General features: G+C 50.9%; 1 protein-coding gene across 2 annotated transcripts in view; it reads left to right on the top strand.

Moving 5' to 3' along the window:
• Positions 1-1571: 1571 nt before the first annotated feature.
• The window catches only part of RGS9 (regulator of G protein signaling 9), a 71634-nt gene continuing 51699 nt past the window's right edge, over positions 1572-21506 (top strand). Inside the window, exons 1-6 of one of the 2 annotated variants that reach the window (XM_086687833.1) lie at positions 1572-1747; positions 12553-12649; positions 17718-17768; positions 19195-19301; positions 19519-19570; positions 19833-19891. In XM_086687833.1, the coding sequence (XP_086543959.1) occupies positions 1691-1747; positions 12553-12649; positions 17718-17768; positions 19195-19301; positions 19519-19570; positions 19833-19891 (423 nt within the window). In that variant the 5' untranslated portion in view covers positions 1572-1690. The remainder of the gene's footprint in view (positions 1748-12552; positions 12650-17717; positions 17769-19194; positions 19302-19518; positions 19571-19832; positions 19892-21506) is intronic. The other variant, XM_086687834.1, reaches the window with a different exon arrangement.

Raw genomic sequence — 21506 nt, 5'->3', positions numbered from 1 at the left:
TATTTGGGACGCCTGGGTGGTGTAGTCGGTGAAGCGTCTGACTTGGGACTCTTGGGATTCTCTCTCCCTCTCTGCCCCTCCCCTGCTCGTTCTCTTTCAAAATACACAAACTTTTAAAACAGGTCATATTTGGATATGAATATTCCAGCACTTTTCTTGGGTCCTTGTTCACACCAGGAACATACTTCCCAGTAGCCTAGTTTACTTAGTAGGATCTCTGGTCGTTTTGTGTAGATGGACCCCGGTTGGTTCCTGGATTCTCTAAAGCAAAAGGGAGCGGTGGACCAGCCATGAACCCCTTGAAATTGTTTGCAAAGTGGAGTCAGTGTTGTGTGAAGGTGTGTGCATGTGTGTGCACATGAACATGTTTCCTGAGAGAATGCCCACAGCTTGTATCTTATAGGTATGACCAAAGATATGGATAAAAACCAGTGCTTTAAAGGGATAGTCATTGATGTGCCTGCCTGAACCAAGCCCCTTATTGTTCTCTTCCGACTCAAACATTTTTTTTAATGTGTATTTATTTTTGAGACACAGAGAGAGAAACAGAGCAGGAGCAGGGGAGGAGTAGAGAGACAGGGAGACACAGAATCTGAAAGCAGGCTCCAGGCTCTGAGCTGTCAGCACAGAGCTGGACGCAGGGCTCGAACTCACGAACCATGAGATCATGACCTGAGCCGAAGTCAGACGCTTAACTGACTGAGCCACCACCCAGGTGCCCCTTACAACTGAAACATTGTATCTGCCCCAATCTGTCGCCATCCAGCTAATATGAAAATAATGATGCTTTATAGACTTGAAGACTCTTGCTGACTACATAGGAGGCTCATTTTTAATTTTCTAGGTACGAAAACACTGAGGACCAGAGAAGGAAATTATAACTTGCTTGGATCAGGCAGCTGACCCAGCAGCAACCACAGCTTTCCTGTTTTTCTCTGTTCTCCTTTCTTCCTCCCTCCCTCCCTTCCTACCTTCCTTTTATTACCCACCCTCCCCACCTTACCAATCCCCTTATGATTTGTTTTCCTAAACACTGCTAAACATACTGCTAAAACAGTGCTGAGGGCCAAGCACCGTGTTACACATTTCCCCATTAAAGGATCCAACAACCGTCTGTTGGATATGACTATCCCATCACTCATTTTTCCTTTTCAGGTAAGGAAATTGAGGCTTAGAGTTTAAGAAACTTGCCCAACGTTGCTCCGGCTAGCGGCAAAACGGGGAGGCGAAAGACCGTTTATTCCACCGCGCTCTTTAGTGAGGCTGCTTGCTCTCACTTCTGCACATACCTCACTTCTGCCCCGGGTGGAAAGGCGCACTCTCTGCGACAGATCCTCCCGGTGGCGGGTCCCGGACGCGCGGGTCTCACCTGAGGCTCCTCGGGGTCCCGCGGGGGCCGGACGCCGCCCCCTGGCGGCAGGTGGGCGCCGGCGCGGCGCATGCTAATGAGCCCGCGGCGCGGCGCGCTGATTGGCCGGCGCGCGTTCCAGCCGCTTTCCCGGGGCGGGAGCCGACGCCGAGGAGAGGGGCGCCGCCGGCAGCAGCCGCCCCCGGCCCGCGCTCCGGGCCGCCCTCCTCCCCCCGGACGCCGCGGCGGGTGCGGGGCGCGCGGGCGCCTGCGCCGGGGGCTCCCCCACCCACCCCCTGCGGGCCGCCGGTGTTCCGGTTCCGAATCCACCCGGGGGCCAGGATGACGATCCGACACCAAGGCCAACAGTACAGGCCGAGGATGGCATTTCTCCAGAAGGTGAGCGCGGTCCGGTGCCCTGGGCCCCGGGAGGTGCGCAGGCTCCCAACTCTGGGAAGTGAGCGCGGGGATGCTGGGGAGGCTCGGAGCGTGTGGCCGGGAGCGGAGGGCACACCTGCGGTCCGTTAGTGCCGCTTGATGATATTAAATGACTTATTTGCTCTGTGTGGGTGTGTGTGCACGCGTGTGTTTTAAGACTATAATGATTAGGTTTACGTGTAACCTGTTTGTAGCGGAGAATCTGAAGCCAGGGGCGACGGTCGGTTGGAGGCTAGACAACAACCTGTTACTCTGGAGAGAAGGGTGCCAGAAGGCAGTCCGGCGGAGGCTGTGTCAGATTTGAGACAGAATCCCGATACTGTCCTAAGGTTCCTCACCCGAGTACGTGTATTTGTGGATCTTGGGTCTGTCTGTGCTGGCGGTAGAAGTCAGAACCTTTCCCCCTTCCTCCGCAAAGGCTTTCTCTGACCAAGTGGCCAGGCACAGGGGACCCGTCCTGAGGACACTTGGGATGTGGCATGTACCCCGTGGGGGGATGTGTTGGGGTGGAACTGGCTCCTTTTGCTCTGGGCTATTGAGATAGCCAGTGTCAGAAGAGATCGGCAAAGGATTGGGTCCCAGGTCCCTTGCCCACCCTTCATCCCCATGTACAGCCATTTTTCGCAGTGCGTGTACACCCTCTTAGGCTTATCTTGTTGAGTAGAATTAGCTCAATGCTTTGTGACAATGAGAACTCTGCCTTGAGCCCTTGGAGCTCAGCAGACTGGTGTAGGCAGGGACCAACTGTCCTGATTGGACCAGGACTTTCAACGCTAAAACCTGGATGGTCCCGGGCACACCGGGGACAGTTGGTCACACGTGGTCCACCTACTTCAAGAAGCGTGTGTGCATATTCCAGGAATTTGAGGTGCGAGGACCATCCATGAAACAGACAGATGCCAGTTTCTCAAAGCGTAAATTCCTAAGTCTGATCTCTGAGAGCCAGAAATCATCTTCCGGGATTTTCCCGAGACTGTCTTCTTCTTCCAGAAAGTAATTGTCTGGAGACATTCTGTTTTCTGAATCTCGGACACCCTTTTCCATCATGACTGTTATCTGGTAGATTTTCCTCTCTCTACCTGGCCTTCCATCTGGTGTCTTGGTTTCGAGCTCCCCTGCTCCCCCTCAGTCTGTCTACCTCCACCCTGTGCTTCATAAGCACTCTGATTTTCTTTCCTAAATCAACGCTGGTCCCCTCAGCCCAAAACCCTCTGTTGGCTTCCCATGCACACAGGGTAAAGTACAATCTGCTCAGCCCCAGCCCCTCGGGATCCTGCTCTGACCCACCTCTCTTTACCTCCCAGCCGCCTTCCGCACCTGCCCTCCAGGGAAACAAAACAGCGGCCACGGTACTCAGTGGGGCTCTGGCCTCAATGACCCCCCCCCCCACCTTTCTGGGAACCCTGTGCCCTTTCAGACGCGAGGCTCCTCTCCTGGGAAAGCCCTTTCTCCCCTTCTCACCTGCCAACTTCCCAGCCTTCCTCGGTGAAGGCCGGTTCTCCCCACCCCCCCCGGAGCAGAGGGACTTCCTTCTCTGTCCCCCAGACTCTGCCCACACCTCCAGTACCGATCTTTCCCTTTGCTTCGTGGAAGGGACCCTGTCTGTCTGTGTATCCTGAGGTCCTCAGTCAGGTCACAGAGCTCCTTAGAGCCAATTTCAAGAGCCCTGCCAGGGAGTCCCTAAAGAGCCAGCTGAACTAGATGCCCAGTCTTCTGGAGAAAGATCCAGACCAAAGGAATGTAGACGTGGGCGTGGTGTCATTCACTCCTCAGTGAATATTCAATGAGACAGTTAATGAATATTCATGAAGGATGCTGTGTCCCATTATTCCATCTGGTCCACAAGACAGATGTTATCACCATTTGCAGAGAAGGAAACTGAAGGTCAGAGAGGTTTCTTGCCCCAGTCATACAGCCACTGGGTGGAGGAACCAAGAAAAATACGGGACTGACCATCATCTGTTCCCAAATGTGATATGATGCTATGAACTTTGGGCGGAGTGGAGGCTGTGGGAAGGCCTGACCTAAGTGCATGGGGGACGTGGAGCTGAGAACCAGAGGATAAATGGGAGTTCTAGAAAGAGAGAAAGACAAGGAAGGGTGTTCCAGGCAGAAGGAATGGCATATGCTAAGTGTGTGTGTGTGTGTGTGTGTGTGTGTGTGTGTGTGTGTGACACAGTGCACTGCTCCCCATGGTTGCAACACCCATGGGCTCCTGTTGTAATGTTGGCTCGTCCCCTCTGTGATCACCGGATCGCCATCCCAAGTGAGTACCCGTGCTGCTGTCCTTGGGATAGACCATGGGATTGACTCTCCTGGTGCCACGTGGGAAGCCTCCTGTTAGACGCTATGCTTTCTGGTGTGGCTTCTGGCATTTGCTTTTGCTTGTGAAGGGAGTGAAGACACAGAAATATTAGAGGAGGTGTGGGTGGAGCATGGTATCTTTTGCTCGTATTACTCTTTCACTCCACACACGCACACATAATCCTGCACTTATGTGCTACACTGTGCCAGGTGCTGGGGACGCTTGGGGGGATTAAGACTTGGCCCCTTCCTCCCGGAGCTTAGAGTCTCCCAGAGAAAGCTGGATGCGTAAATAAGAAGAGAAGTGCTCTCAAGGTCGTGGTAGACTTTGTTAGAGGAGATGTATCTCTGTATCTGTCTACACAAAGAGAGGCACACACACACACACACACACACACACATATATCTCACACAATGTGAGGGATGGTCAGTTCTGCCCGGCGTGAGGGGAATCAGGATAGGTTTCACAAAGGGGGTTGCAACCGAGCTGAGGTACAAGAAGTTAGTTTTCTTTGCCAGGAAGATGGAAAGATGAGTGAGTTTTTAGGCAGACACGAAACACGGATGTGTGAAGTGTTACATTGGTATGGGGGGGTCATCAGGGGTCGGGGCAGCGGGAGGTCGACGGACGGTAAGGCTGGCAGGAAAGGAGGGCCCAGAACTGGGGGCTTTGTACTTGGCGTGAGGACTTTGATGCTTTCTGCATTCAGCGAGAAGCTGTTTGGTGTTTTAAAACCACTCGGTTTATGTCTAGAAAGACGATTCTGATTTGAGGGTCTGAGTGCTTTTCTACCCCGGTTGCACTTAAAATATATTGATATTGGGGCGCTAAGGTGGCTCAGTTGGTTAAGTGTTGACTCTTTTTTTTTTTAAATGTTTATTTATTTTTGAGACAGAGAGAGACAGAGCATGAATGGGGGAGGGGCAGAGAGAGAGGGAGACACAGAATCCGAAACAGGCTCTGGGCTCCGAGCCATCAGCACAGAGCCCGATGCGGGGCTTGAACCCACGGACTGCGAGATCATGACCTGAGCCGAAGTCGGCCACTTAACCGACTGAGCCCCCCAGGCGCCCCGCTTCCTGGGCTGTTGACCAGCGTGGGCAGAGCAGGATTTGAGTACCGATGAGGGTGCAGCGCTCGCGAGGGTGTGCGGGACCCCGCGTGATAAGGCGGGGGTCAGCAGGCCTCTGTGTGACCAGGCGTGTTAGCAGGAGCCCCTTCTTCTCTGTTAGCACAATAACCCGGTGGTTCTGGCTCATTTTGCCCGTCTTTGTAGAGACAAGGACTGATTATTATCATCCCCCTGGGAGCCTTCTCCGGCTTCAAGGAAAATTCCAGCCCCGGAGATCTTGCACAGTGAGTGACAGCTCCTTAATGTGAGGAGTGGCGTGGGCGTGGAGGGTGGGATGTCGGGGCGTCAAAGCCGTCGTGTCTGCTCCTCTGTGATGTCGGGGTTCCCTGGAACGCTGGCAGTCACAGTGCAGCACGACGGCTCCTGAGAGAAGAAACGTGGGGCCCACGCCCTCACCTCCCGCCCCCGACACTGTCCCCCGACACGGGGTCACGGGACGGGGGGTGCCAGCGCAGCTTGGCTGTGCCGCCTTTGTCTGTGCCCGGGAACGGGATGTGGCGGAGTCTGGCTGGGCGTTGGCCTTGACATTTGCAGGTGGGGAGGGCTGGCCTGTGCCTCAGCCCCGGGGGACGCCCACGGGACACCAGGGGGAGGTGTGAGAGTTGGCAGCCGTTTGAAGCTGAAAGGCAAGGGCTTCTCGCCCGCTCTCTGGAGAACCTGGAAACGACTGGGATTCTCTCTCCTCCGCGATGCGCAAAGGGGTTTTTCTCTCGGGGTGGATGCTAGATCCCAGCGTCTGCTAGTTTGCTCGGGCTGCCGTGACAAAGTGCCATGGGCTCTGTGGCAACGGAGATTTATTTCCTCATGGCTCTGGGGGCTAGAAATCCCAGACCAGGAGAGGACACGGTTGGTTTTCCTCTGAGGCCTCTCTCCTTGGCTTGCAGACGGCCGCCTTCTCCCCGTGTCCTCCCGTGGTCTTCCCTCCGGACGTGTCTGTGTCCTAATCTCCTCCTCTTCTTGTTTTAAAAAAAAAATTTTTTTTTGAGAGAGAGAGAGAGAGAGGAGGGGGAGGGGGGCAGAGAGAGGAAGACAGAGCATCTGAAGCAGGCTCTGCCCTAACAGTAAGACAGCCTGATATGGGGTTGGAACTCACGAACCGCGAGATCGTGACCTGAGCTGAAGTCAGACACTTTACTGACTGAGCCACCCAGGTGCCCCTAAAGTTTAAATTTTAAAACATATTTAAAAAAAATTTTTTAAAATGTTTTATTTATTTTTGAGACAGAGACAGAGCATGAGCAGGGGAGGGTCAGAGAGAGAGGAGACACAGAACCCGAAGCAGGCTCCAGGCTCTGAGCTGTCAGCACAGAACCCGACGTGGGGCTTGAACTCATGAACTTCGAGATCATGACCTGAGCCGAAGTCAGACACTTTACCGACTGAGCCACCCAGGCGCCCCTAATTTCCTCTTCTCATAAGGACACAGCCCTCTTGGATTAGGGCCTCCCTAATGACCTCATTTTACCTCACTTACCACTTCAAGACCCTGTCCCCCAAGTACACTCCCCTTCTGAGGTACTCGGAGTTAGGGCTTCAACATACAAATTTCGGGGTTCACAAATCAGCCCACAGCAGAGTCTCTCAAGAGTTTCCTTGGAGGACTGGGGAGACCCCTCGGAGGAATTTATATGAGGAAAAGTCTGAGGCAAATCGAGTGGAGTTTCAGCGGCCTGAACTCCCTCAGAATGTTCTCGAGGTTCACGTGCTGTGCCCTCCTCCCACCAGCCCTTCTTTTCTGTGACGGGTGACATGCCTGCCTGAAAGAAATGTGACTCCCCTCATTGTGTTTTTAAAATAACTCTCATTATTCCTCCTCTGAAGATTATTTTCAAACTCTTTATAACTAGCCTTTTTTTTTTAAATGCGAAGAGAAGGAATCCAATCTGCTGACTTTCTATCCGATTTCTAACTCATAAGGCAATTTCTATTTCTTCTCCAATATCTCGACCCCCTGTTCCTATGAAACATTGTTGTCTCATGCAAGAGTTTTTTTTTTTTTTTTTTAAGTTTACTTATTTTCAGGGGCACCTGGATGGCTCAGTTGGTTAAGAGTGAGGTCTTAAGAGGTCTTAAGAGTTGGTTTCAGCTGAGGTCGTGAGCTCACGGTTCATGGGATCGGGCCCCATGTTGATCTGCATGGAGCCTGCTGGGGATTCTCTCTCTTCCTCTCTCTCTGCCCTTACCCCCCCTCAGGGCAAATAAATAAACTTAAAAAAAAGTTTATTTATTTTGCGAGAGAGAGAGAGAGAGAGAGAGAGTGCGCACACGCAGGAGTGAGAGACGAGCAGAGAAAGAGAGAATCCTGACGAGACTCTGTGGTGATGGTGCAGACATGGGCTCCAGCCCAGGAACCGTGAGATCATGACCTGAGCTGAGATCAAGAGTGGGGACGCTTAACCAACTGTGCCACCCAGGTGCCCTGTCTAAGACTTTTTGTGAATAAATATGGGGTTTCATCTGGCAGCTAATGTGAGAGAGGGGAGGCCTGAGCCCTCACACCAGAAAATCAGGCATTTCTTGGAGTAGCATATAAATCTGAGGCTCACAGTGGGTTGAGAATTGCAGGAGTGACCCCCGCAGCGCACGGCTCCTGGGTCCCCCAAGTCCAGAAGAAGCGGCCTCCTCTCGGCCCCTCCAACACCCTGCTGGGTTCACCCCTTTGCTCCCTCACGACTGCAGGCTCTAGGCAGTGGCCAAGAACCTGATGCTGCAGAAGGCCAAGGATGGCAGCTCTGACTGGAGCGGAAATGGATCGTTGCTGTTCTGGAACAATCCGTGAGCCGAGAAAGTGGGCAGATGGAGCTTGTACTCAGTCCTGCTCCCTTGTGTGACCCTTCACCTCCGATGCAGCTGGGTGCAATCTCTGTCTATCACTCTCCCTTTAAAATTTTTATTTTATTGTGGGAGCGCCTGGGGGGCTCAGTCGGCTAAGCGTCCGACCCTTGATCTCGGCTCAGGTCATGATCTCACGGGCGGTGAGTTCGAGCCCTGCGTTGGGCTCTGTGCTGACAGCGCGGAGCCTGCTTGGGATTCTCTCTCTCTCCGTCTTTTTCTACCCCTTCCCTCCCCCCACTAGATAAAGAAATAAGCTTAAAAAAAATAAAAGTTTTACTTTATTATGGTAAGAACACTTACCGGGAGTACTCCCCTCTTAAAATTTGAGTGCGCAAACAGCATAGTTAACAACCGTCTATTGTTAATAGACACGATATGGCAGAGCAGGTCTCCAGAGCTTATGCACCTTGCTTGACTGAAACTTGATAGTTGTCGGTTGGCAACCCAGCTCCCATCTCCCTTCCCCCAGCCCCTGGCACCACCATTCCACTCTTTGATTCTATGAACTTGCCTGTTGGGTACCCCACGTAAGTGGGACCATGCCGTCTTTCTGTGACTGGCTCTTACTTCGCTTAGCGACGTGTTCTCCGGGCGCATCCTTATCGTGGGATACTGCGGGATGTCCTTCTTTGTAAAGGCTGACTGATGTCCCATTGTATGTCTGTGGCACCCTTTGCCTTGTTCACTTGCTGATGGACGTTTAGGCCGTTGGCCCATCTTGGCCGTCGGGAACGATGCTGCAGCGAACCCGGCAGTGCTAGTCTCCCTTCGAGATCCTGGCTTCGAGTCTTTTCAATGTGTATCGGGAAGCGGGGTTGCTGGGAATTCTAGTTTTAATTTTTGGAGGAACCTTCATACTGTTTTCCACTGCAGCGGCACCATTTTGCATTCCCGCCAACTGTGCAAGAGGGGGCCAAGTTCAATCTCTTCGCTTCCCTGTGTAGAGAACCCTGGGGCCTTCTCAGGCCATCCCTCTCTTCCTATACGCCCTCTATGGTTTTTTTTTTTTTTTTTTTTGTGTGTGTGTGTGTGTGTGAGGGGGGATCTTCTCAGTTATCCTTTTCTTTCCCTGGCTATTTCTTTTCCTATTCCAGTCAGCACCTTGCCTATCTTTTTGGTGCCTAATTCAGCCTTCAACTGCTGTCTACTGAACACTCCGTGCATAGCATGATACCAAGTGCTTTAAGCGCTTAATCTCATGTAATCTTTGCAACCTCCCTCTGATGATATAGGTACTTTTGTCGTCTCTGTATTATTGTCATCTCTAGGTTACAGAAAAATGAGTCTTAGTGAAATTTAGCAATTGACCTGGCTTGTATATCGAGCAGGGATTTGCACCCAGATCTCTAGCATTTATCTTAGTTACCCTTTTATTTTTATACACGTGTCTTCCCAATCCTCCGGGGACTTGGAGTATGTTTTCTGCCTCGTTGTAACCCCCACAGTGCTGGGCGCTTACTAATGCTCGATAAATACCAGCATTTGCACGGTAAGTAGAGCAGGGTTTTTATTCCCAGGCATCTGAACACAGCCCTGTATGCCGAGTTTCAAAGATACATTAATTCTATGAAAGCTGCTGCTGTTTACCGATTCAAACCGTAACCACTAATACACACGTCTCCTGATAAAATATATATCTTCATGCTTATTGTACATCTTTACAAGTCTATAACATTTGTCTGGCCTCGTAAAGCATTTTTTGCATGATTACTTAATGAGATGCTAAGAGATTACAAAGCTGTGTCAATTACTCGGGCACATACTATCAGTGTCCCCATTTATGGTCCAGGAGGGACGTTCAGAGAGGTGAAGTGAAATCCTGCAGTTGGTAGAGAAATGAAACCCCACGAAGCTGCCAGAATCATGGGCTTCCCTTTGCCCTCACTGCAAGCACTGAGCAGAGTCTAAAAGGTAATTGTGAAGGGCTGCACAGAGTGGGGGAGTGTTATTTTATTAAAAAGCGGGAGGACGATGATATAACCAAGTTAGTGAAATGGAGGGGAAGTGGGTGGACCAGTGGCCTGTTTCGGTTTGGGTGGCGGTTGGGATGCAGACAGGTTGGGTTTGAGATGCAGCCCTTCATGAGTACACAGCGGGCTATATGCGGGGGGAAGGCTTCTGGCCAGAGAAGGACAGGAAAGGTCTGTGTTCCTACCTTTGTTCCTTCCTTCGTATTTCATGCCCCTGCTCCTGCTGCTCCCGGAGCCTGGAATGCCGTGGCCCGCCATTTCCCCCACCCTCTCTGATCCCTGGTTCCTATCGTCTTTTGAAGACTCACTCCGAGAGTCCCCGCTGCTGATCCCTCCTGGCACTACTGTGTCCTCGTGATCCCAGGAGCTCACCTTTGCCATCGCACTTCCCATGTTGTCCTATGATATCCTTGTGCCAGACAGTGCACTCTGTGGGCTCAGGGGCCACGTCGCCTTATCTTTGGTTTTCCTGAGTCCACCATGGCTGGTTGTTGAGCGACCGATGGATCCTTGCAAGCACCTGGCAGGCTTGGGGATACATGGTTTCTTCATGAGTAAGCGGTTTCCTGGGGGAACATGGAGCTGAAACCTCTGCATGGGCTTCGTCAATTCCCATCGTAAACATTGACAAGAGAAACACCTGGGTTGTCTTTTTTTTTTTTCAATAGCTCCACTTTATTCTTTTTTAATTTAAAAATTTTTTTAAATTTGTATCCAAGTTAGTTATCACATAGTGCAATAATGATTTCAGGAGTAGAATTTAGTGATTCATCTACATACAACACCCAGTGCTCATCCCGGCAGGTGTCCTCTTTAATGCCCCTTGCCCAGTTAGCCCATCCCTCCGGGTTGCCTTTTCTAAACTGTGCCAACCCATCCGGTTTGTTTTAAAGGATATCCTTCAGTTGACCTTACTTCCGTTTAATTTTTTCAGTGGAAGACTATTTTCTTTTTTTTTTTAATAACAGTTTAAAAAGTACTCTAAAGACCACCAGGGGTGTCCTTGTGTCTGTCTTCCTGCGGTTCACTCTTCCTGGGACAGTTCACTGTTTCTGTTTGTTTCAATCTCTCTTCGATAGTCACGACTGATTCCTACCTCTGACCTTTATCTCTTTCGAACTTGAGGCATTCATTTCCCATCCCCTGCCTGCACTCTGGCTAGCTCGGTCAGCGTTCCGAAGCAGAAGCGTTTGCTTCCAGAAGGTGATCCTTCCTTTCCATTTTTTCCATTTTCTATTTAGGTTAACTGGCAACTCTGATCACAGGAGTTAGACTGTGCCCCCCTCACTGACTGTGCAAGTCAATCACTTGCAAGTACGGTCCATTCGAGTTAACTAGGGCTCTAAAAGCCACGCCTTCCTATTATCTTTCCTGCCGCTGTCTTCATTTATTTATTAACTCATGCATCAGTCGCTTATGGAGTATCACCTATGTGTCAGGCTCTATGCCACGCAGTCATAATACAGCCTCAGACGATAACGGACAGAAGACCTGCCCTTGAAGAACTTACTCTCTAGGATCAAGGGAATCATGCAATAAACAATGTAACCACTAGGTAGATAGTTTCCTCGGTTAGAAGCTGAGAGCTATAGAAAAAGCGAGTAGGGGGTCAGGAATGCCAGGGGTGGAGTTCAAAGTTGTAGCATTAAGTAGGATGTTCTCAGGCCTCCTGAGAATGTTAGCTGAAGAAGGTGGTGAGCGAGTGAGCTACGTAGGTTCTTGGGAAGAGTGGTGTAAGCACAGCGACTAGCCAGAGCAAAGGCCCCGGGGCAGGAGGCTGGTATATTCTTGGCATGACCAGAAAGCAGCAAGGTGGCCATTGTGGCTGGATGGGAGGCAGCCAGGTGGGCAGTGGTAGGAGAAAAGTCAGGGGGGAAGGGGTCCCGGCCACTAGAGCAGTAGGGGAACTTTGCCATTGCCTCTGAGTGGAATAGCCTTTGCAGGGTTTTGAGCGGAGGAGGGACATCTTCCAGAATAACTGGTAGACTCACCCTGGCTGCTCTCCTGAGAGGAGACCACGGGGCGGAAGTGGCAAGCATGGGAGCCCCACCATTTCTTGCCTGGACCGTTGCAGTAGCTTCAAATGGATGTCCCCACTTGCGTCCACCCTGGCAAACTTCTTCATGCTTCAGTGTTCTTCTGTCTGCCGTGGACCACACTTCGCAAACGTGGGCTGGATGACGCTCCTCTCCAGCAGTGGCTGCTGGAGCAAAATGCACGCTCCGGGAATGGCATTCGAGGCCCATTGTGATCTGGCTCCCACCTGTCGTTCCGGCTTCGTCTGCCCCCGTTTTCCGTCCCTCTCTCACCCCGGGCACGGTCGTCCTCCTGTGCCTCGGCTCTTCTTGTCCTCTCACTTTCTGTCCGTCAAAATCCTCTTCTGCTAAGTGCCACCTTCTCTCTTAGGCCTGTGCAGCGTCTCCAGTCAGAACGCATTTCTCTGGGCTCCCCAACCCGGCGAGGGTGCTTGTGTCTGTGAGAAAAACGGTTCCGGTCAGCCAGCTTTTTGGGTTCTGTTTTGCAGATTGAAGCGCTGGTGAAGGACATGCAGAACCCAGAGACAGGGGTCAGGGTGCAGAACCAGAAGGTCCTGGTCACCAGTGTCCCTCACGCCATGACAGGTAATGTATCCTGTGACTTAGTCTTGGCCTCGAACCATCCACACGCAGGGAATGGTGGCCTAGAGCTCAAGGTCCCAGTTCAGCCCGTGGCCTGTGTTTACACATAAAGTTTTATTGGGACGCAACCACATCCCTACTTGTGTTTTATCTTTGGCTGTTTTTACGCCACAGTGACAGTTGCATAGGTGTGCAGAGACTGAATTATGGCCCCCCGAAGTGAAGCTATGTACAGCCCTTTAGAGGAAGTTTGCTGATTCCTGGACCACAGGCTCCTTCTGAGGAAGGGGTCGGAAAGGAAAGGAGAAAAAGAACCAATGGGGCACTTTGTGAAGCCATCCCTCCCGGGAGGTCATTTAAAAAGCTTTTACTGTCGCTTTCTGTTTGCCCTGTTTTGATGAAATCAGGTAGCTTGAGGAAGAAAAATACTATCTGGCAGAAATAAATTGGTCTTTGCTCCACCCTGGTCTGATTCACGCTGACAACTTTCTGTTTTTATTAATTAATTAATTTTTAAAAATTGGGCTCCAAATGAGTTAGCATACAGTGTAATAATGGTTTCAGCAGTGGAATTCAGTGACTCATATAACGCCCAGTGCTCAGCCCAAGAAGTGTCCTCCTTAATGCCCATCAGCCATTTAGCCCGTCCCCCCAGCCCCTCCCCTCCCGCACCCCTCAGTTTGTTCTCTGTAGTTAAGAGTCTCTTATGGTTGGCCTCCCTCTCTTTTTATCTTATTTTTCCTTCCGTTTCCCTATTTTCGTCTGTTTTGTTTCTTAAATTCCACACATGAGTGAAATCATATGATATTTATCTTTCTCTGACTGAGTTATTTCGCTTAGCATAATACACTTTAGTTCCATCCACATTGTTGCAAATGGCAAGAATTCATTCTTCTTGATTGCCAAGTAATATTCCATTGTTTGTGTGTGTGTGTGTGTGTGTGTGTGTGTGTGTACATACCACATCTTCTTTATCCATTCATCAGTCGATGGGCATTTGAGCTCCTTCCATAATCTGGCTATTGTTGATATCACTGCTATAAACATTGGGGGTGCACTTGCCCCTTCGAATCAACATCTTTGTACCCTTTAGATAAAGGATATAATAGTGCTATTGCTGGGTGGTAGGGTAGTTCTATTTTTAATTTTTTGGGGAACCTCCATACTGTTTTCCAGAGTGGCCGCACCAGCTTGCACCCACCAGCAGTGTAAGAGGGTTCCCCTTTCTCCGCATCCTTGCCAACATCTGTTGTTTCCTGAGTTTTTTTTCAAGTTTATTTATTTTTGACAGAGAGAGAGAGAGAGAGAGAGAGAGCTAGGGAGGGGCAGAGAGAGAGGGATACCCAGAATCCGAAGCAGGCTCCAGGCTCTGAGCTGTCAGCACAGAGCCCGACGCGGGGCTCGAACCCACGGACTGTGAGATCATGACCTGGGCTGAAGTCGGATGCTTAACCGACGGAGCCACCCAGGCGCCCCCTGAGTTGTTAATGTTCGCCACTCTGGTGTGAGGTGGTATCTCATTGTGGCTTTGATTTGTATTTCCCTGATGATGAGTGATGATTCAGCATCTTTTCATGCATCCGTTAGCCATCTGAATATACTGGCGTCCTCCTTAACCACCCCACGGGATGCCGCCAGTGTCTCCTTTCTCTGGATGTGGGATAAAGGAGCATCATCTGAGGACATTGGCAGAAGGGACCGAACCGCAAAAGAAGAATGAATTTTGATTAATGGGTCGCATATGTCGTATGATTTTGGTTTTTCGGTCAAGAGCGTGTTTCCTACCGAGATATAGTGTCTGCAGAAACAGACAGTTTCTCAAAGCACAAGCCTGGGACTCACCCCTCTGTTCTGCTCCTTGTGAACCCTCACTCTCTCCCCCCTGCCACGACCTCACTGTTTTTCACTCAAGGTGCCCTGGTCTTGGCAGAGATAAGCTGGCTGACACTGTCCTGTTTCCCTTTCTATCTGCTTGGAAGAAAGAGTGCCCCCACCATCAGTGTATCATGCAGGCTTCCGTGAGTGCAAGCCACAGAAGACCAACTTGGCTGGTTGGAGCAAAAGAGCAGTTGATCGGAACGGAACAGGGTAGCTCACAGACGAAAAGGAAACTGACGAGCCACCCCTGGGAGAGGCTAGAAACCAGTGTAGCACAGGCGCCCAAAGAGCAGGAATAAATGGGCAGACTCCTCAGGGTGGTCCTGTTTCCTCCCAGCCTTTAAGACGTATGGGGCGGTGGGGGAGGGGGGTGGGGGGGGTGGGGTGGCGGGGACCGGGACCATTCTTCCCGAAGGCATCCCTGCCCCGCCCCCCTCCGCTCCTGGTTGTCATTAATTGTGGCTTGGATTCTCCACTGGATTGGGAAGCCTTCACATCGCATCTTTCTCACCTGGGTAACCCCAGTGCTTAGCAGAGCTGCTGGTCAGGCAGGGGGGGAGGTTTAACAGAAGTTTGCTGAATGCGTGAACCGGTGCTGGCCTAGAGCTGTGCAGAGAGCACTGGACGTTGAGGGGCACCTGGGATTGAATCTTTCAGGTGCCTTTTTCAAGCCGTGTAGCCCTTGCCTCAGGGTTTTTATTTTAAAAGCAGGAATAGTGGGGGGCGCCTGGGTGGCTCAGTCGGTTAAGCATCTGACTTCGGCTCAGGTCATGATCTCAAAGCTCATGAGTTTGAGCCCTGCGTCGGGCTCTCCGTTGACGGTGCAGCGTCTGCTTTGGATCATCTCTCTCCCTTCTCTCTGCCCCCCACCCGCTTGTGCACTCTCTCTCTTTCTCTCTCTTAAAAATCAATAAATGAACATTAAAAAAAACAGGATTCGCAATCCCTGTCTACGAGAATGATGGCGGGTGTTAGGTGAGATAGTACTTACGTGGTCAGCAAGCATGGATGCTTGATGTGTGGTGACAGCAGGCGATTCCCCACACTGTGTCTGTCACTTAACACCCACAACAAAGTTAGGGATAGACACGACCATCCGCATTTTGCAGGTGGGGCCACAGAGAAGCAGAGAGGCTCAGCAACGTGTCCCCGTGTCACTACACTCACACGTGGCTGAGCTTGGATCTGATCCCAGCTGTGTGACTCCAGTGTCCATACCCTTACCCACTGTCGGTGTGCATAAGCTGCTCCTTTTCTTTGCACACGGGGCGCCCGTGGTTCCTGGATTTGGCCGAGGCGGCCGACCCTGCCATGTGTTCTCTTGTTCCTCCCGTGTGGGTGAATTTCAGCTGCCGCTGGAACGGGTCTCAGGGAGAAGCCTTGGGTCCTGCATCAGCACTAATAAAAGCAAACCGGGTAATCAGTCTCTAACTCCTCAGATGGCAGGTGACCCAGGACTTCTGGGGATGACGGTGGCTGATGCGGAGCCTGCCACGCCATTAGCACAGACCACGTGGTGCCGAAGCCGGTGGCTCTGTAATCCCATTTGGTCTATTTCGGGAAGCAGTCAAGTGGATGAGAAAACCCTCGGCTCCTTGGTGGAGAGCGCTAATCAAACTGCTGTCTGCTTGGGTCTCTCTCTCTCTCTCTCTCTCTCTCTTGGTCTACATGCCTCCCGAGTAGCATTCAAGGAGACCTGGGGTGGAAAGTCTAAAACACCCAGTCCTAGGATTTTAAGGAGGATTTTAGATGAAGGCTTTTGCTTGAGAACAGCCAACCACGGGTGAATAAAACTAAGAACAAGAGATGAAAACCCACCGGAAGTGAGAATGGTGGGCATGTGGGCAAGGACAAAGATAATGTCTGAACGTTCGTGCCCCAGGGCATGGACAGGAAGGTAAGAATTACAGGTTGTCCATCCTAAGTCATGCTGCGGGCAGGTAATTAAGCCCAGAGAGTGTGTGAGTGGGTGATAAGGGCCTTCCCTGGAAGGCCCCAGAAGAAATGCCCCTTCACTAGCTCTGAAGAGGGATGCAACAGTCCAGCCACAAGGACACGGGCAGTGGGGTCTCAGACCCGGATCCTCCTTCTTGGTGTGTGCTGTGGGCCAGTTCTCATGCAGGCAGGGGTCCAGGGTTGGCCTGTGAAGTTGCTGGAAAATGTGGTTATTGCTGTTTGCCAGATGGTGTCTGGTGAAGGGTGGTTCCTTCCAGGACATCTCATCTTTCTTTAGGTGCCTTCCTCGTACAAGGAGTCTGTTCCACTAAGGGGGTGCAGGGCCCAGGTTGAGGAGGAACCACACAGCTCCTTGGGGTCCTGCAACAGTTCTGGATTGCTTTTGGAACTTGGCTCGCTTTGGCCCTTAGATAAATCTGAATCCTTGGGAGATGGGCAGGAGGGGGCGCTTCTTCTCTCCTGATCTCGTCCCTGTCTGCCTCACCTGCTTTTTTTTTTCCCACACCAGTCTTCACTCTGCATTATTGTTCCCAGGCTGGCCCCTAAGACCTGCCGAGCCCAGGGTGTGACTGCAAATGGTGCTCCCATTCCATTGTCTGAAGTTATAAATCAATCCACAGAGTGTTACTAGAATATGTCCCACCCTCCTGCTTCGACCAGAGTACTTTCACAATGACCTGAGAGGCCGGGTCTGAATTTCGAATTTTCGGACTCCTCAGAGTTCTGCCTGGGAACTTGGGAGCCGGGGAGAACCATCCCCTACCCTTAGCTCATTCCCACTTTTTCTCCCATCCCTGGTTCTGATGTCCCTTCATGTGACCAGGCTCCATCTGGAGCCCCACAGGTAGCATGCCTTGGGTCTGGTTTTTTTCAGGGCTCAGACTTAGGCTCTTTACTTCCTACTTGATAAATACTAGTCCATGCACAAATTATTGTAAGGTAAGGAAATAAACACCACAAGAGAGGTGAAGAATTGAGGGTGTGGGGGGATGTTAAGCTGGAAATCTGGCCGGAGTCAGATCGTGGACGACCCTGAATTATGGGTTGTGGGGTTTTGGGTTGAACATAGTGACGGGGGTGCGGTGGAGGGGAGGCCCTGAAAGTTTTGAGCCGATGAGGGATGAGATCACAGCTGAGCCTGGAGGAGACCCCGTGGGGTAACAGCGTGGAGGAGGGTGTGGAGGTCGGGGGCTGGGCTGGGAAACTCTGATGATGGCCAAATACCTCTGGTTTGCAGGCAGTGATATTCTCCAGTGGATCGCCCAGCGGCTTTGGATCTCCAATCTGGGTGAGAGCTCCTCAGGCACTCCGTCGACAAGGACCAAAGAATCTCTGGAGGCCAGAGACTAAATGGAGGCTTAGCCTCTGTCTCTGAGAAATTGACATTGGAGAGACAAGGCATTCATGTGAAAAACAACCAGAATCAAAAGCGAAGGCGTGACAGATAATTGGGGAAGAAAAATGGTTGTTTCATTCAAAATATTGGGAGCACGTAAATAACAGGCAACCGGGGAAGAATCAGTCAAGACAGAAGTCTTGGAGGGGTGATGCACGCATATGGCTGGTCTCGAAAGAAGGGCCGCTAGCAGACTGTGGAGGGGAGTTCCGAGGGTCTGTCTTCCCAGAGGGGAAACTAGCAAGAGCAGTGGTGTAGAAATGGGCTGAATGAGACAGAGAGGGGGACGAGGGGGAAATTGGGAGAAATGACTTCAGCTGGGTATGGAGGGCAGGGTAGGGACAGGCGTGTAGCTGGCATATTTGCAGATTCCAAGTTTCATCTGGGAGGCAGCCAATAGGAGGTCATGGGGGAGTTTTGAGCCATATGTGTGATAATCATATGTAAGCTAGGATGTTTGCAGCACTTTGAGGGATGGGTTGGAACAGAAGGAATCTGAGGCACAGACTTCCCACTAGGAAAAAAGGCTCTTGGTATCACACGGCATAGAAAATGAGACTTGTCTACGATGGGGGGTGGGGAGTGAGACATGAAGAAGGAGGGATGGGGAGAAAGTTTCTCAAAGCGTTGGAGGCTGAGATACAGGAGGGGTTGTGGGTTGGGTCCTTGGGCCCGAGGACGGCAGGGATAGAAAATTCTCTCGATGATGGCAAGACACCTGCTTCCTTGGTGACTCTGAGAAAGAGCCAGGAAGGTTTTCCTTTAATTGATGCAAATCCAGAAACAAGGCTATGTTTCCAAGCACATTGGAGGTGGGCTAGGTAATAAAGTGAGGTGGGGAGGAGCCGGGGGATCCATACCTAGGATGCGGGTAGAATGGAGCTTGGGGATAGAAGTTGACAGTAAACATGGCCTCCTCTTTCCTTTCCTTTTTGAGGGAGGAACTCTCTGGTGGTCAGATACATTCTCTCCCTGCTCCTGGGGACTTCTCCAGAGCCAAAGGGCCCAAAGAAGCTTCTCTAAACATCTGCAGTGGACCACCTGTGATACCCATGAACATTTGGGTTCTCTGGTTCCCCCCAGACTTATGAGTTGTCATTCTTGGGGGTCAAGCTGGGGAAGTCTTCCTCTTACCATGCTCCCCAGCTGAAATTTGCCCATAGCCAAGTTCAGGAACCACTGTCCTCTCTCCTTAGATGAAGTGCTGTTTGGATGGGGCACCTCTCCTGGAGTTTGGGGTGCTGTGTGGGGGATGGGCAATGAGCTTCTGCCTTCAGTGTCTGCTGTTAACTTCCATGTCTTAACTGTTTCTTCCCAGAGGCACAGAACTTGGGCAACTTTATTGTCAAATATGGCTACATTTACCCTCTGCAGGATCCCAGGAATCTCGTACTCAAGTCTGACAACAGCCTCTACCGGTTTCAGGTGGGTCTTGGCCTTGACCTTGGTGTTAATATGGGATTAATCTTATCTGAGAAGGGAATTGCATGGCTTCATATCCTCACAGATCAGAACTTTAGAAATGGTGGGGGAGGGGGCTGAGGTCGTTTCATCTCAAGCCACAGGGCTGGGGGCCCAGGGGGACAGTCAACAGCGTGGGTTGTAAGCCCACGCTTACGTGCTTTCCTGGTTTCTTTTATAGACGCCGTATTTCTGGCCCACCCAGCAGTGGCCGGCTGAAGATACAGACTATGGTAAAACTCCATCCCCCTATGCCTTTGGTAGTGCTCAACGTGCTGCTTATTTACTCGCTGCACCTTGGTGACGTTTGTCTTACTGTCATCACGACCTTTATGTCCGTTCACATCTGTATTGGGTGTGTTCCCAGGGAAGGGAGCAAGGATCTGCTGAAACTTCTCCCTACCAAGCCAAGCACAGCAGCCTCGTGCATATAATGGCGCAGATGCCGTTTTAAAATATGGTGATGATGGAAAATGTCATTGCTTTCTTTTGCAGCCATCTATCTAGCCAAGCGAAATATAAAGAAGAAAGGGATTTTAGAAGAATATGAAAAGGTACAGACATGCTTTCAAGTATAAGTTATTATAATTGGAATAAAGTCTTGAGCTGTTTTTTTTCCTCTTCCCCCTTGGTTACATCATGTGTACCCTCATCATCCATCCATCCACCCACCCATCATTTATTCATCTATCATCCATTCATCCATCCACAATCTAACCATCCGTCCATCCACCATCTATCCATTCATCCATTCACCGTCCATCCATGTGCCATACATCTATCATCTATCACCTATCCATCCACCCACCCACCGTCTATCCGTCCATTACCCATCCATCCAACATCTATCACCCATCCATCCACCATCCATCCATCCACCATCCATCCATCCACCATCCATCCATCCACCCACCCACCCACCCATCCACCCATCCATCATCCATCCATCCATCCATCCATCTATCCATCATCTATCCATCCATCCATCCATCCACCATCCATCCATCCATCCACCCATCCACCCACCCATCCACCCATCCACCCATCCACCATCCATCCACCATCCATCCATCCACCCACCCACCCACCATCCATCCATCCACCCACCCACCCACCCATCCACCCATCCATCATCCATCCATCCATCCATCATCTATCCATCCATCCATCCATCCACCATCCATCCATCCATCCACCCATCCACCCACCCATCCACCCACCCATCCACCATCTATCCATTCACCCACCCATCCACCCATCCACCCATCCACCCATCCACCATCCATCCACCATCCATCCACCATCCACCCACCCATCCACCCATCCATCATCCATCCATCCTTCTATCTATCCATCACCCATCCATCCACCATCCATCCATCTACCCACCATCCATCATCCATCCATCACCCATCCATCCATCATCCATCCATCCATCCACCCACCATCCATCCATCTACTATTCATCCGTCCATCTATTTGGAAGCAGCTTGCTGAAATAAATTCTTCCCCATGTCAAGCTTCAGTTTCTCCTGCTGTAATTTAAGCCCTTGCCTCAGTGGCTGCTGGACACACGTTAGCTACTCCCTTCCGTTCGCTGTCCTATTAATGAGACAATTAATATGCATGATAATGGACATTATGTGATAAACAGATGTGAACTTGAGTTTGTGATGGGAAAACAATAGTGTAGCTTTGGTTTTAGGCCAGATGAGTCAGATTTCTCAAAGAACACACGCATCCCTCAAAAGGCTAGATTCCTGTGCAGACAGCAACAATCTTGCCGTGTTTTTATTCTTTACAAATATGTATTTCGAAGGGCCCACATCATACCAATGTTAGGATTTGTCTTTGTGCATTTGTGATGCTCTGTTGTTGAATACTGAGTTTCTACATTTCCCCTCACACGGTTCCCCTCTTCCTAATCAGATTTGGGATACATTTATTAAAAAAAAATCCAAGCCAGGGTGTGGCTTTTTGAGAAGCTTTAGATCTTTTTGTGAAGGCTTTTGTTGTGAAGGCTTTTTGAGAATTCAGTGCTATCTTTTGAGCGAATGCCTTCGCAAAGCTGGGATGGGAGATCATCTGGCTGCGTCTAGAGCCAGGGGCACGCCCTCATTGACTTAGAGCTTGCTTCCGTCTGCACATAGCCTATGTTGTAGGGCTTAG

This window comes from Puma concolor, chromosome E1, assembly GCF_028749965.1.
Source record: "Puma concolor isolate L17-30 chromosome E1, mPumCon1.1.hap2, whole genome shotgun sequence".
Lineage (NCBI taxonomy): Eukaryota > Metazoa > Chordata > Mammalia > Carnivora > Felidae > Puma > Puma concolor.
The sequence above is the reverse complement of the archived record's forward strand: the minus strand, read 5'-3'. Positions and strand labels throughout refer to the sequence as shown.